We start from the raw sequence: 14659 nt of genomic DNA on the forward strand, positions 1-14659 counted from the left end.
GTGTAATACCTATGTAGTACTTGTGTAAGGCTTACGACTGTTAGAATCAGGCCAGGATAGGTTAAGAAAAACTAGAATCGTGTATTAATCTTATTGGTCAGTTAACAAATATAATCCACACTTCCGTAAGAAAAAATATAGAGTGTATAGTACATTGTATAGAGTGCATCAAGTATAGTGTGTATAGTATATAAAGCATATAGAGTATATGGAGCATATAGAACATATAGAAGAGGCTGTTTTTGCCTGCTGTTGCTGCTTGGCTTTATCATGTAACCCCCTCTGAACTCTGCCTTCAAGAAGACTATGAGACTATGAAATAAAGAACTTAGCAGAACAGCAGCCTCCTCTGCTCCGTTACCCCGGTCCGAGAAGGAAGGGTACCCCGTCAAAAGCTCAACAAGTCTCGTATATCAAATCTCAAAAGTCACATGCATACTTATGGAACACTTTCTAGTTTAAAAAAATATTTCAAAAACCAACCCTGACAGTTTACCTGCACCTGGCATCAACTATCTATTATCTATGGAAAGGAAAGCCCAGTGCCTCAGCATGTCAGGTACAGACAATGAGCCGTCCAGGGAAGGAGCAGCAAATCCTTTCTGCACCTGCCCTCACACTTGGACCGGCAACAACCCCAGGTGTGAGCCGTGAGAATGATGAGGGGGCGGAGCAGCCCCAGGTGTGAGCTGTGACGGTGAGGAGAGGGCGGCTCCTGCCGGGGCCTGTTTTAGGAGGGGTTACCTCAGCTCACTTTTGCAGGGCTGTGTTGGAGGAGAGGGGCTTACGGTGAGGTCCTGGGGGGGTCTCTCACGAAAGGACGGTGAGAGCATCTCACAGGGTCTGGGGGAGCACTCGGATGCAGTTAGATGCGGAGCATTGCCAAAGGAGGCGCCAGGCAGCTGCAGCTAAGCAGGTGAGCCGGTGCGTGGGTTTGCGGGGGGGGGGTTCTTTCTATTTTTCCCTTCTGATTTCATCTTGCCAGTCCCTCCCCCCGTGCCCTCAGAAAAAATGGGGATTACGAGAACAAAAGGAGTTTAAATGGAGGGAAGAAACTCCTCCTTCATTATTGTCTGCGTTTGAACGAGGGGATCCCCCTTCCATTTAAAATGGAAGGGGAAAGCACAGATGTTACCATTTTATGGGTTTGAATTGAGGGTAACCCCTCCATTTTCATCAACCTAAGTTCTAAATTGAGGGGGAAGCCCTGCTGCCCCTGCTTTTTGAGGGTTTTAATGAAGGTAACAATCGCCCTTTCCCCATCATTTGAGAGTTGAGGAAAACTCCTCTCTTTCTGATATCTTAGACCATTAAATAGAAAGGGAGAACACATTTATTTATTTACCATTGTATTGGTTTGAATTGAGGTGAACACCCCCCGTTGCCTCAGTTTCAGGGGTTAAATTGAAAGAAACTCCGGCTTTTCCAGCATTTGAAAGGTTTGAATCGGAGCGTGCCACCGCATTTGAGGTCGCTTCCGGCCATGCCCCGGCACCAAATGTCTCGCGCGGGAGCACTCCCGGCCCCTGGGGAATTTCTAAGGAGGAGTGGGAATTTGGGGGCTGGGCCGCCGACAGGGACCGACGGAGCCGCGCCGGTCCGAGCCGCGCGGAGCCGAGGTGAGCGCCGCCGGGCCGGCAGGCGGGAGATGCGGCACGGAGCCGCGCCGCCCCGGGTCGTCCCGCCCGCTCCGTGCCGTCCGTGCGCGGGGCTCGGGCGCCGCCGGGTCCCCTTCGGTCAGGCGCCGGTGCCGGTGCCGTTCGGCAGGCGCCGGGGGCGGGCGGGGGTCTCCCGGCGCGGGGCCGCCCCCGCCTGCCGGAGGAGCCGCTTCCGTGCCGCGAGCCGCGCTGCGCCCGGTTCCGGGAGCGCGGGGCCGTCCCCGGGCGGCGAGTGCCGCCAGTTCCGTGGGTCGCGTGGCTTTTCCGGTCCCCTCGCACCGTGGAACAGCGCCAGCCCGGAGCGAGTCCCAGCAAGGGGCACTGTAGCACGCTTGCGGCTTGTCCGCTTCATAGTTTGCTTGCAAAAAGCCACCGAAAGGAACAATGGAAAAAAAACCAACCCCGATCTCCCAGGCTTTTTATCCAGGAGCTTAATTGGTATTGCTCTTTAACTGAGCCACGGCTTTAAATAATGAATGATTTAGCAGCCTCTGAGATAATCCTTGTCCCCTCTATCTTGACAAGATTAAGGTGAATTTGGCTTCTTAGGTTGTGTAATTAGCATCTGCTGTCTGAACTAACATTTGCTGTCTCCAGCTAGTTAACTTGTGCTTACATGAGTTAGTTATTGACTGCCCCTTCTTCAATCCCCCCCTTTTCTTTGGGTATTTGTAATTCTTTACAAATCTTGCATGTCTTTAAAGAAAGAACCCTTCTCTAACTTAGTTCTAAGTTTATGCTTGTGCCATGGAGCATAAGCATCTCGATTCCAGGTACATAATATCATACAACAGTAACTACTAATACAAACACTAAGTAACAATGCAATAACACAAATAGCTATTACAAACAATTGTTTAAGCCGGGTAAGTTGGGTAACCATGCTGTAAGTTTGTCTCATACCTCCTCAAACCTTCAAGAACTGTAATCTAAGGTGATCTGATGCAATGTTCACTTTGGATAAATAATTTTAACAGTTTTCTGGGTATGATTATGAGACCCTTTATCCTAGCCCACCCATCTGTGCTCATTTGTCCCTTGTCTTCTTGTATCCAATTTAAATCATCAGTGTCATATGGTGGTTTTTTTTTTTTTTTACTTATAAGGATGCTAGAAGGAATTAGAGCTAGGGCTTGGATCTGAACCCCACTGGCCACTGCCTTTGCTGTTTTGTCTGCCATAGCATTTCCCAGTTCAGGGATAGTGTTACCCTGGGACTGTCCCTTACAATGCATTATAGCCACTTTTGAAGGTTTTACCACTGATTCCAGTAACTGTACAATTTCAGTAGCTTGCTTGATTTCTTCTGTGAGGTTAATAAACCCCTTTCTTTCCAGATAGCCCCGTGAGCGTGTACCACCCCAAAAGTATACCTCGAATCAGTCCAAATGTTGATAGGTTTTCCTTCGGCCAATGCCAAGGCTCGAGTTAGGGCTATTATTTCAGCTTTTTGAGCTGATGTCCCCACAGGTAATGGTTTTGCCTCAATGACAGCGTCTGTGGCTGTAACTGCATACCCAGCAAGCCGCTTACCATTCTTGACATAACCGCTCCCATCGGTGAACCAGTTTGCCGCATTTTCTAGCAGAGAGTCCTTTAGGTCCGGGCGGCCGGAGTAAACCGCCTCCACGGTTTCGATGCGGTCATGCCATACAGGCTCCTCAGCAGCCTTGCTCCAGGTAAGCTGCTGGGTTTAAAACGTTAGTTACTTGGATACTCACATCCTCCGATTCTGCTAGGACAGCCTGGTATTTGAGAAAGCGAGATGGGGTTAACCAGTGATTTCCTTTCTGTGTGAGCACCGCTGACACCGTGTGAGAGACAAAAACAGTTATCTGCTGTCCCAGTGTGAACTCGCCAGCTTCTACGTTCAGGATCACGGCTGCCACTGCACACAGTGCAGGCTCTCCTTGGCTGACCACGTCCAGCTGCTTGGAGAAATAAGCCACCGGCCTTTTGTAGGGTCCCAGCTTCTGTGCCAAAAGTCCCAGCGCCAGTCCTTGTCTCTCATGTCAAAACAACAGAAAAGGTTTAGTGACATCTGGTATGCCCAGTAGAATTACAAATACATTATTAGTCTTTGGTGTCCAGCATAGGTGAGTTCCCCTAGTCTCTTTTAGGAGTTGGTATAAAGGTTTCACAATGAGTCTATAGTTGCAGATCCGTAATCTACACCATCCTGTCATTCCCAGAAAAGTTTTTCAGTTCTTTGGTTCTTCAGTTGGCCAGGGCATTTTACAAATTGCCTCCTTCCTGTTGTCTCTCAAGGCTCTCTCCCCTCCTGCCAGTTCATACCCCAGATAGGTAACATTGTGGAGGACTAGCTGAGCCTTTTCAGGAGAGACTCTATATCCACTTAGTCTCAGAAAATTTAAAAGACTTACAGTCCAGTTCTTGCAGTCTTCACAGGTCCTTGTTGCTATTAATAGATCATCAATGTACTGCAAGAGCGTACCTTCCCTTTCCCAAGCGGCGGCGTCCAGGCTTCCAGTTCCTCGGCTAATTGATCTCCAAATATCACGGGTCTATTTTTGAATCCTTGTGGCAACACAGTCCACGTAAGCTGGCTTTTTCTCCCTGTTCTGGGGTTTTCCCATTCAAAGGCAAAAATTTCCTGACTGCTTTCAGCTAATGGCAGACAAAAGAAAACATCCTTTAAATCTAAAACTGAAAACCACACTCAGTCACTTGGTAATTTTGTGAGTAAAGTGTCCTCAGGTCCTGAACTAATCAATAACTTCCATTTGGCTTTTGTACTGGTAGAACTGGGGTATTGCAGGAAGATCTACACTCTCTCAACAACTTCTGATCAATAAATTTACTAATTATTGGTTCCATTCCTACTCATGCTTCATGCCTTAGTGGATATTGTTTAACTGACACTGGTTGTACCCCTTCCAGTAGTTCAATAATCACTGGGGGAGCCCGTTTTGATCTCCCTGGAATTTCAACATCTCTTACTAATGGGATCATCTGATTTGTTATTTTACTATCTATGGGTATTTCTCTTCTTTCAGTCTTGTTTGTTTTGTCGTTTTTTTTTGGTTTTGTTTTGTTTTTTTTCCTAGGCCTGAGTTGGGCAAAGAATGGGTTTTCCCTTTATCTAATCTTAGTGGTTTAACTTACACTTCAAAGTCCTAGTCAGGTATCTTCAGGAGGCTTCTTTGGTTGTAACTTCTTTATACAGTTTTTGTTATAATAATATTCTTACTCTGCTATATAATTCTATACATTATGAAGGATTAGTTTTTATGATACAAAACTAACACACAAAACATTTTCATACAAAATATTCTCATGCAAACATATCTTTACATCAGGGCTATGCTCTGTTTTCCAGGAGACAGATTATAGCACTCTCGTCATTTAATCTTGACACAAACTACAAACTGTGGCTTTATTTTTGGTGGGATTAAAAATGAAATGAATTCTCTTTCAAACTTAGGGTTTTTTTTTTTTCTTTTTACCTCATGTAGCCTTTTTTTTTTTTGTTTTGTTTTGGTGAATAAATTGCCTTCATCCCATTCTGCACCTACAACTGACATTGCAGAATATGCTATAAATAGGAGGGGTGAGGAAAAGTTAAAACATCCTCTTAAGACATATGGCATGAGATTGAACAGCACTTTAGTTTGAGAGCTGGTAGAAGGCTTTTCTGTATCCCTCCTGGTTTAGGAAGGGGGATTCAATCATTTCTCATGTAGCATTTGCTTGTGTTTTGTCAAGACTCTTTAATTCACTAATTAGAAAATCCAAAAAATTTAGCCAGATTATAATAATTTTGAAGCCTTCTGAGGCAGAACCGGGAGGGTTAGTCCATATTTGTAGGATTTCAAATATGTATAAATTCTTATACCAACTCTCAGGATAATATTGGTTGAAACAAATTTATACATCCATAAGACCTGAGCCACACCATTTTTCAGTAAAAAGACAAAACAAGTTAGACAAAAATTAAACTCAAGAATATGTAGAATGCTTTAACTACTATTTGATCTGTCACTTGCAATGAAAACACAAACAAATTACAAACATTAACCAACTGACAATGCAAGCAATTATGGTGACACTTTCAATTTCATTGGTTTTCACACAGCTCCATCTCAGGTATTGGTAGATTCCTATAAAAGAAAAGTGAAAATTTGGCCCACTAGACCGATTATTAAAAAAGAAGTAAAACTTTATAGGGCTAACACAAAGTGACAGCGAAGCAACGGTTATCACATTTAGGTGTGATTTTGCTGCTTGCAGTTTCCTTGCTCTCAAACTGCTTGCTTTATCTTTGATGTCGGGACATTTGACATTCCTAGAAAAGAGAAAAGAAACAAACTTCCCCAAAAAAAAAATGTCTGAGTGAAACAAGAGTTTAATTGCATTAACTTATTCAAGTGGAGTTTTAGTTTTTATTCTATGAAGTGCTTGTCGCACCACTTTTGTTGTCTCCCACAGGTTTTCGGTGGGGTTTCTTCCAATTGATTCTTCAGCGGAGGGAGTGAGACTGCTTTTAAGAGTTTTGCAAGAGTCTCAGTCTGTGAATCAGGCATTTGAGTCTCCTTTTTTTCTTTTTAAATAACCAATCACATTTTTAGTAATCAATCATCTTTTAGTAACCAATTGTTCCTTATCTCAATTTTTTTTTTTTTTTACCAAGTCCACCCCAGGAGTAGAGAGGTGACTAACAAATTAACCAAGGAAGGACAGCAAAACATTCTCCCCATAGGTTTCTTTACAGCCCCCGCAGATGAGGCTGCATGACAAATACCTGGGCCTGCACAGGGACAACACCATCCCCACAAGGCAGCAGCTGCAGAATTGGCCGCAGGATTAGCATCCGCCAATTCTAGTTCTCCACAATAAACCACAGACCGGTGGCAGGGGAGGGTTCCCCACAAGATAGGAGCTCCGGATTCACCTCAGAACCGAAACCTGCCAATTTTGGCTTTTCACAACAAAACACAAAAGGCACAGGGGCACGGGTCCCCTCCAAACAGGAGCCTTTCAGCTCTGCACAAGCACCACATAACAGGAGCCTCGCAGCTCCGCACAAAACACCAAGCAGAAAAGGGAACTAAACACCCAAACCTATTAACCACAATGTCCACAATTCTTACAACCTCTGCCATCACCTTTGCCATTGCTTTTGCCTTTTCCTCATCTCTTCTTCCATACGCTTGCTGTACTTTTCTAACCAGCTCCTCTCAAATTTCTCACTATTCTCTGCCACTGTCCCCTTTAACATTATCTGCACTTTCCTTTTCTGCCAAGTTCTTTATTCCTGCTCTTTCTAGTCTGATACCAAGCTCTCTCCTCTGGCAGCTTGGACACCACCCACTCCATCTAGTAGAAATACAATACCACTTTCTCTCACAATTAATACATGCACACAAAGACAAGCTTTAGAACCGTTTTCTCACACTTAACACGGGATTTCAAAAGGGAAATCAGATGGAGCTATATCAGAAAGGCGTTGGGGGTCTGCATGTTTTCAATTCAATAGCTAAAATCTTTCTCCTCTAAAATCCACCCCCTTTGGACAGTAAGGTTGAATTCCAAACGGACAGTTTATGTGATTTATGCTCATTTGCTCTTTGCCAATCGCTTCGCTTTCCTCCGGTCGAGCCCGTCGCCGGGGTACGGAACCGCAGATAGAGCCTCTCACTCGCTTTGTACTTTGACAGCACGTCTCATCCACTCTCACTCACACAGCAGCAGAATAGCAACAGACAAAACAAAAATAGCAGTACAATAGCACACGCCAGTGGGGTCCAGCTCCTTAAAGGTACCTTTCCCAGTGGGGTCCAACCCCTTTGAAAGTCGGGGTCCAACCCCTTAAAAGTACTTTTTTTTCTTGCCCAGGACTAATTTTGGGAGACCCAGTCTTCTTCGGGACTTTCAACCCACCCTCAGGGACTCGAACCCTGGACCTGCAGGTATTTCTGTGTTTAAAAGGAATAGCAAATACCTTAATTTGGTGCAGATGGTCCTTGTCCGCCCCCGCCGCGAGCCAAAGGACAGCCGAGCTCCCCCTGAAAATTCAGGGTCGCGACCGGGAGGTCCGCTTACCCCTGGATCCGGCAGCCGGGCAGAGAGGGTCCCATCTCGGGGCACCAGATGAATCGCGCCGCAGCCGGGCCAGGAGACTGGCTTGAAATTGGGGGTCACGAATTGGTCTGGATTTGACGATTCTGCATGAGATGTCATGGAAATGAAACTCTTGGATATTTCTGAGACGTACCTGGGGACACTCCAGGCGGTTTCATGTCTCAGCCATACCCAGAGTGACACAGGCTTCTGAGCTGCACTGAAATAACTGAATTGTAAATAAGTAAATTTACTTACCCAATTCCCTTTGGTCCCAGTGGAGACCTTCACAACAAGAGACAATTACTTGTAATTAGTTTCTTGGCTGTGCAGCTATAAAAACTCCCTGAGACTCCCTGAAACTTTGTCCTTGGAATTTAAGTCAGTCCTTCTGACTGGTGTATCCAAACTAAAACTGTTCCCAAACCCTGTTTTTGCAGACCCAGGAAACTCGGGAGATTCTGCACTTTCACTACACCACCTGGCCCGACTTTGGGGTCCCAGAGTCGCCGGCCTCGTTCCTGAATTTCCCGTTCAAGGTGCGGGAGTCGGGCTCGCCGAGCCCCGGGCACGGCCCGGTCGTGGTGCACTGCAGCGCTGGCATCGGGAGGTCGGGCACCTTCTGCCTGGTGGACACCTGTCTGCTGCTGGTAAGGGCCACCTGCAGGGCCACCTCTCCTGCACAGGCACCTTCAGGGGAGCTTTGGTGCAGCCTTAAAGGAGCTGGAGCAGGGGCTGGAGGGGTTCCCTGTGATTTCCTGTTGTTCTACTCTGCTGTTTTGGGAGTGTATTCCAAGGCAGGTCTCATTCCTAAGTGGCCATTTTGAGTTAGGGGAAGAAAAGTCTCCAGTTTTCAGAGTGATTCGCAAAGACAGGCTTTGCTTTCAGGGAAAGCAGCATTTTTGAGGCCCAGTGTTTTTCCCTGTGTGTTTTTGGAGACCCAGTAAAGAGCCGTTGATACCAATTGTATGTGAGTTCATTCGTTCTGTAACGTGGAGGGTGGTGTGAAGGCCTTACCACAAAGTGAGTCATTGTAGTGAACCTCATCAGAGCAGAAAACACGTTTCACGTTTTTATCTGCAGATGGACAAACGGAAAGACCCTTCTTCCGTGGACGTTAAGCAGGTTCTCCTGGAAATGAGGAAGTACAGGATGGGGCTCATCCAGACTGCAGATCAGCTCCGGTTCTCCTACTTAGCTGTTATTGAAGGGGCAAAATTCATCATGGGAGATGCTTCAGTGCAAGTAAGTGCTCCTGGCAGCTCCCAGGGAACTGCAGCAAGTGGGTGGAAGGAACAGGATGGAAAGAAGCTTCCAATGTGGTGCTTGCTTCAGCTTCAGTACATGTTTATGTTATGGGGCTTTTAGGTACAGTGCTTTACAATCTGTCACAACCTAAAGTGCTGCGTTTTATTTATTTCCAAAAGTACCTGTGATGTAGCAGGTGCCTCCTGTGCTTTCCAGCACAGTGACTGGGGTGGAGCTGCTGCATCAGCCTCCCCTGACATTTCAGACAGTACAAGTTTTCTAATATGCCTGAAGTTTAAGTGTCATGATTAAATTAATCAGGGTTTTTTATGGTAAGCAGAACTCTAGCAAAATAGATTTTATTTTGTGCTGCTTAGGTTTTTTAGAAGCAGATGGGAATTTCTTGCTTTTATGGCCAATATGTTTTGTGTAGTGGATGTAGCTTGGGCTTGGAGTTCTTGTGTTTTTCTTGCCTTTTTTTCAATTCTGCCAAGCCTCCAGATCTGTGTAATTCCCTTGCCAAACTATCCTCCTCCCCAACAGTGCAGCGCTTGTTCCCTTACACCTTTAGTTCATTGTGGAAAGCATTTATTTCAGTGAACAAATGTTGTTGTGGCAGGTGCAGCGAAAAGCAGAAGAATTCTCGGTAAGTTCATCTCGGAGACCTCAAGTGCCGGCCAAAACCTCGCCGCATTCTGCCGTGACGCCACCGAGGGAGGAAAGAGCGTGAGGTGCAAAGCCCCGAGCAGAGCGGTAGGAAACGGAAGGACCGAAGAGTCGGGCTAGGTACGGATTTAAACCGGGCCAGGTATAGGAACTGCAGAGCAGGAAGAGTCATTTAGCTGGAATTAATTTGTTTCAGGAAGCGTCTCATCATATAGTCTGTAATTTAACAGTTCCCATGCCAGGAACTGTTAATCGTAGCGGAAGACAGCAAACGAAGCCTAGAGACTCGACCGGGATGCCCCAGGTCCCTGCCAGGCGCAGATTACAAAAAACCAAACCCCGAGGTTACAAAACCAGTAAAAGCTCATCATACAATACACAGGGAAAAAAAAAAAAGCCTACAAATACACCAAAAAAACAGCCTACAGAAAAATTTTGTTCTTTGTTTTGTTTGTTATTTGTCTGGTATTTTGGAACAAAATACCAGAATAACCTAGTTCAAAATCATAGAAACCCAAATTTCAAAATACCAGAAAAACAGTTTCAAACAACCACAATACCCAGTTCCAAAATATTAAAATAGCCTAGTTTCAAAATACCAGAACACCACGTTCAGAGGTAGCAAAGTAACCCAGTTTCAAATTGCCAGAACACGTTCAGAAATACCAAAGTAACCCAGTTACAAATTACCAAGTTCCAAAATACCAAAGTTACCCGGTTTCCAAATATCAGAATACCAGGTTCCAAAATACCAAACTAATTCCATTTCAAAACAACAGAATATCAAGTTCCAAAATATCAAAATGACCCCGTTTCCAAATATCAAATTGTAAAATACCGATTTTCAGATGTCTTGTACAGGCAGGATTCCCAAACCCACAAAAATGCAGTATTGTCAAAATGGGATCTGTGCTACCAAAATGGGTATTTTCTCCTCTGAAAAGCTTTCCCATAATGACCATCAATAGATGCATTTTTTTAAATTGTACAGCCAGATGTACAATAAGACTTTTACTTCAAAAAGCCAACACTCGTAGTAGTTTTCTGCTTAGATCGTGTCCGCAAGCATCGGCATTTGGGCCGGAGAGCTGCGGGTGGGATCAAGGGATAGAGTAAACCCTCTCCCTGCAGATACACGAGGAAAGACCGAGTAGCAGGGAAAGGGAGTATTTATAAACAATATCAATATTTCACCGAAATTCAGGGCGGACCGGCGACGGGGGCGCTCGGGTTCGGTCCGGGCCTGCCGGGACGGGCCATAAACGACCCGGCCAAACCCTCGACCCCCTCGAGGAACACGTCAAACACTTCAAAGGAAACGGAAGTCAGTAACAATTATGGAAGAACCATTACCGGTAATCGCTTGCGATTGGCAGGGAATTTCCTCGGTAAGTACAAGCCTAGGACATAGGGAATTTTGGAGGCGGGATCCCAATTTTGGCCACGTGCACCCGGACGAGAAGGCCGGTCCTTTTCCACGGAAAGGAAAGCCCCACACCCCGGCGTTTTGGGGGCGGACGACGGCCCACGTAGGGGAGGGAACGACCGGCAGGACCTTTCTCCGCCTCATCCCCCCGCTCCGAGGTGCGGCAGCACCGAGCGCGACCGGCGTGGATGAGGAGGGGGCGGCTCTGCCAGAGGTCGCTTTCAGAGGGTTCCCGAGGCACACCTACACGGGGAGCTGCCGGTCGAGAGGGGCCAACGGAGGCGTCCCGAGAGACGCTTCGGGAACAACGGTCGCAGCGCTCCGCAGGAGCCGGGGAGCGGCCGGATGCACCCGGGTAAGGAGCATCGCTTCAAGAAAACACCCAGGGAAAAGCTCTCGTGCCAAGGGGCAGCACCTGAGCGGGCAGGGCAGTATGTGAGGTCCCTTTCATCTCCCCCTTTTCCATCATTGTAAGGTTTAAATTGAGGGGGAAGCCCAGTTCTCCCTCCTTTCTAAGGGTTGGAATTGAGGAAAAATCCCCCTTTTTCCAGCACCAGAGAGTTTTAAAGTGAGGAAAACCCCTCTTTTCCCAATAGGTTAGGGGATTAAATTGAAGGGGAGAAGCCATTAATTTGCCATTGTATCGGTTCAAGTGGAGGCAACTCCCGCCCGTTCCCTCATTTTAAAGACTTCAGTCAAAGAAAGCTCTCCCTTTTTGAGCATTTTAAGGATTTAAATTGCATCTCAGGGTGCTCCTACCCAAGCCCCGGTACCGAACGTCATACGGGAGCGAGCCCCGCACGGACGTAACCCTAATAGCAGCTAGGAGGGTATTAAGAAGTCTTATTTTTATTTATAATGTATATAGCCTTAATTAGAGGTCCCAAGGAGAGTTACATCGTTAATAAAATTACTAATCTTCTCTACCCTACTAAGCCACAGGTGGAGTACTACTCAGTAGTTACTAGGGAATAGTTATGCAACTTAACAACAAATTACCTAGCTGAGTTCCCAAAACACAAAGTTTGATTTCTTACCAGCCGGCCACCCTTTTGCTCAATATAAAAGCAAAAAAAGAAAGCATCGTCGTTTCCCTGAAGAGTTTCCTACCAAGCCCTTTACTCACCTCAAATTTAAGTCAGAGGAGCCAAACAGTGGCAACTCCTAGGAGGGCTTTTATACCTTGCAGGATTTGGCTCCTCCCTTTTCCCTGGGCATCATGGGAACGAGGGGCGGACCCGGCCAGGGGTATATTAAGCCCAGGCTTTTGCAAGGGGAGTCATTCCCTCTCTGGGAGTGAGTGGGGTAAGAGCTCTCCTCTCATTTCAGTGATGGGGATCTTTCTGCTTATCTCAGCTTGTTTTCAGCAGGCTCTTTTAGCCTCTAAGGCAACAGAGGCTTTGAAGACATTGGGAAGAAGATACCATTGAATACAGGTAATATTTAAGTTCACTCATTTGGGTTACATGTTTAGGGTTGGTAAGGTGGTTTTATAATTTCTGGTTTTGTGCTAAGGTTTTTTTTTTTTTGGAGCAGTGCAACTTCCTGCTATTCCAGGTTGTGTTGAGTGGGATACTTCAAATTTTTTCAGTGAATTCATTGTGTCCAAAAAGGGATCTACCTCGTGCCGTAGATGGTGTCCGAGATTGAGGCTTCCGATAGGGAAGTTGAGGATTGCGACCGGGAGAGGGAGGACGAGCAGGGTAGCGGGTTAGGAGTTACAGCAGGGGGCTTTTGAAGGCGGCACGGTGTATTTGGGAGCCGCTTAAGGCCTTTCCATAAGCATAGCAGCCGCATTTACAAGTTTTATGGCATGCAAACACATCCCATGCATTTATGGAAACGCCTTGTAACTCTGTCCCTTGCTACCCTGGGTGCCTATCACAATAGCAGCCGCAGCCTTAGACTAGGGATAAAGCTAGGGCCTTGAGAATCTAGGGGCACTTAGGAGCGAAGCGAGCTGCCGACTTGTTGCGATTTGCCACTAAACTCATAGTTTGATCTTGGTTTTCTTTATTGTATCTGACTAAGAGACAACAGCCCAGCGACAGCAGGACCTTCCCGGGTAGCGAGAGCCAGCCTTCTTTTTGCACCCGAGGCACGTTCGCATCCCCGGACATCCGAGAGATAAGTCGAGGGCTCTGACCTACGGAGGGGATGAAAGCGGGGTGTCGGGTTGGAACTTGCCGGGAGGGATTTTTGAATTAGCTTTGGAGATGGAGATATCCAAGAAGGGGCCCCTTAGCCCACATAAAAGGAAGTCTCGCTTTTGATCGCAATGCCGATGTGCGCAGGGCAGAGCAATCCCGGTGCGTGTCGTGTCACCTGTCTATTGTTACGTTCTGTGTCTTTTGGGCATCTTGTGTCTCGTGTCTTCTGCCTTAGCCCTTTGATGTGCTTGCAGTCATTCTTTTCGCAGAGAGTTTTCTGTCCTTGTCGTGTCTCCTCATTTGTCATCTCCTGTGTCACGGGTGCTTGCACGGGTTTGGCCCGGAGCTGCTCCGCCCTGCCGCATAGTCTGGCACATAGGTGTAATAGAACAAGGCCTGGGGACTTGAAATTTGTAATGTAGGTTGTAGCTGGGCTCTAGATGATATTCCTAAATTCACACGAGATGGTCGGAGCCGTGAAATTCTCATGCAGCCCTTTGACTTTTGTCATCGCTTTCTTTCAGATGCAGATGGATTAAATCTGTGGCAGAGCGCCCCATACCGGGTGAGGGGATTCCCGCAGGAAGGTCAGTAACTGTTTGTCTGTGCTGGGCAAGTGTAAATGATGGCTATGTTATAGCACCGTTCTTTGTCTTTTTCTTTTAGGAGATAAAGCCAGATCTCAGCAGTCAAGGTCAAGTTAGTGAGGTAAGCGGTGACCGGTGGAAGGAAAAAGTTGTTATCGCTCGGGTGCCGAGTGCCGGTACTCTAAACTTTAAGCGGCCATCGTCATTTGCGTGTTTTGAGCAGTCCACTTGTATTATGCCAAATCCCCTCACCGACCGGCCGACAGAGCCGGCTCGCCGCCCTCGTGAGCCCTCCCAAAGTGTTATGGGACTCTGCAATGAAGCCTTTACATTTTCTGATGTTTTGGTTTTCTTTGTTGTAGCTGACTAGGAGATGGCACGAACTTCCCGGACAGCGAGGTAGCCTTATTTTGCACCCGAGGCGGATTCACATCCCGGACGTCCGAGAGATAAGTCGAGGGTTACGACCCACTGAGGGGATGAAAGCAGGGTGCCGGGTCGGGCCTCGCCGGGAGGGATTTTTGAGTCAGCTTTGAAGGCGGGAATGTCCAAGAAGGGGCCCCTTAGCCCACATAAAGGGCAAGTCTCACTTTTGATCACAATGCCGAGGCGGGCAGAGCAGTCCCGGTGCGTGTCGTGTCACTTGTCTGTTGTATGTTCTGTGTCTTTTGGGCATCTTGTGTCTTAGGTCTTTTTCCTTAGCCCTTCGAGGGGCCAGCTTATCGGAAATGCCAGGCATCATCCTTAGCATCCGTGTTCCTCGGCCGGGTGCCGATACCGTCGGAGCTTTGACCGACGAGCTTGGATGCACATTGGAATCGCATCTCCCTTCAGAGGCATTGA

General features: G+C 46.9%; 1 protein-coding gene and 1 long non-coding RNA gene across 2 annotated transcripts; both read left to right on the plus strand.

The window, feature by feature from the left end:
- The first annotated feature begins 1498 nt into the window (after positions 1 to 1498).
- On the plus strand, positions 1499 to 10641 carry LOC138117986 (tyrosine-protein phosphatase non-receptor type 1-like). The gene is made up of 5 exons (XM_069028694.1): positions 1499 to 1619; positions 7515 to 7588; positions 8180 to 8389; positions 8823 to 8984; positions 9607 to 10641. Exons 1-5 carry the CDS (start codon positions 1499 to 1501, stop codon positions 9715 to 9717), a joined length of 678 nt encoding a protein of 225 aa, XP_068884795.1. The 3' UTR covers positions 9718 to 10641.
- A 1824-nt stretch (positions 10642 to 12465) lies between these two features.
- On the plus strand, positions 12466 to 14219 carry LOC138118133 (uncharacterized). Its single transcript, XR_011155006.1, has 5 exons — positions 12466 to 12515; positions 13111 to 13177; positions 13754 to 13816; positions 13896 to 13937; positions 14179 to 14219. It is a non-coding gene; the product is annotated as an uncharacterized lncRNA (long non-coding RNA).
- The last annotated feature ends 440 nt before the right edge of the window (positions 14220 to 14659 follow it).

This window comes from Aphelocoma coerulescens, chromosome 13 (genome assembly GCF_041296385.1).
Source record: "Aphelocoma coerulescens isolate FSJ_1873_10779 chromosome 13, UR_Acoe_1.0, whole genome shotgun sequence".
Lineage (NCBI taxonomy): Eukaryota > Metazoa > Chordata > Aves > Passeriformes > Corvidae > Aphelocoma > Aphelocoma coerulescens.

Excerpts from the sequence above, each read along its gene's own strand:
- LOC138117986 (XM_069028694.1), top strand. The coding sequence starts at position 1,499 with ATGTCTCGCGCGGGAGCACTCCCGGCCCCTGGGGAATTTCTAAGGAGG. Across the intron at positions 8,390-8,822 it reads TGGACACCTGTCTGCTGCTG|ATGGACAAACGGAAAGACCC; the intron begins GTAAGGGCCACC and ends TTTTATCTGCAG. Across the intron at positions 8,985-9,606 it reads TGGGAGATGCTTCAGTGCAA|GTGCAGCGAAAAGCAGAAGA; the intron begins GTAAGTGCTCCT and ends TTGTTGTGGCAG.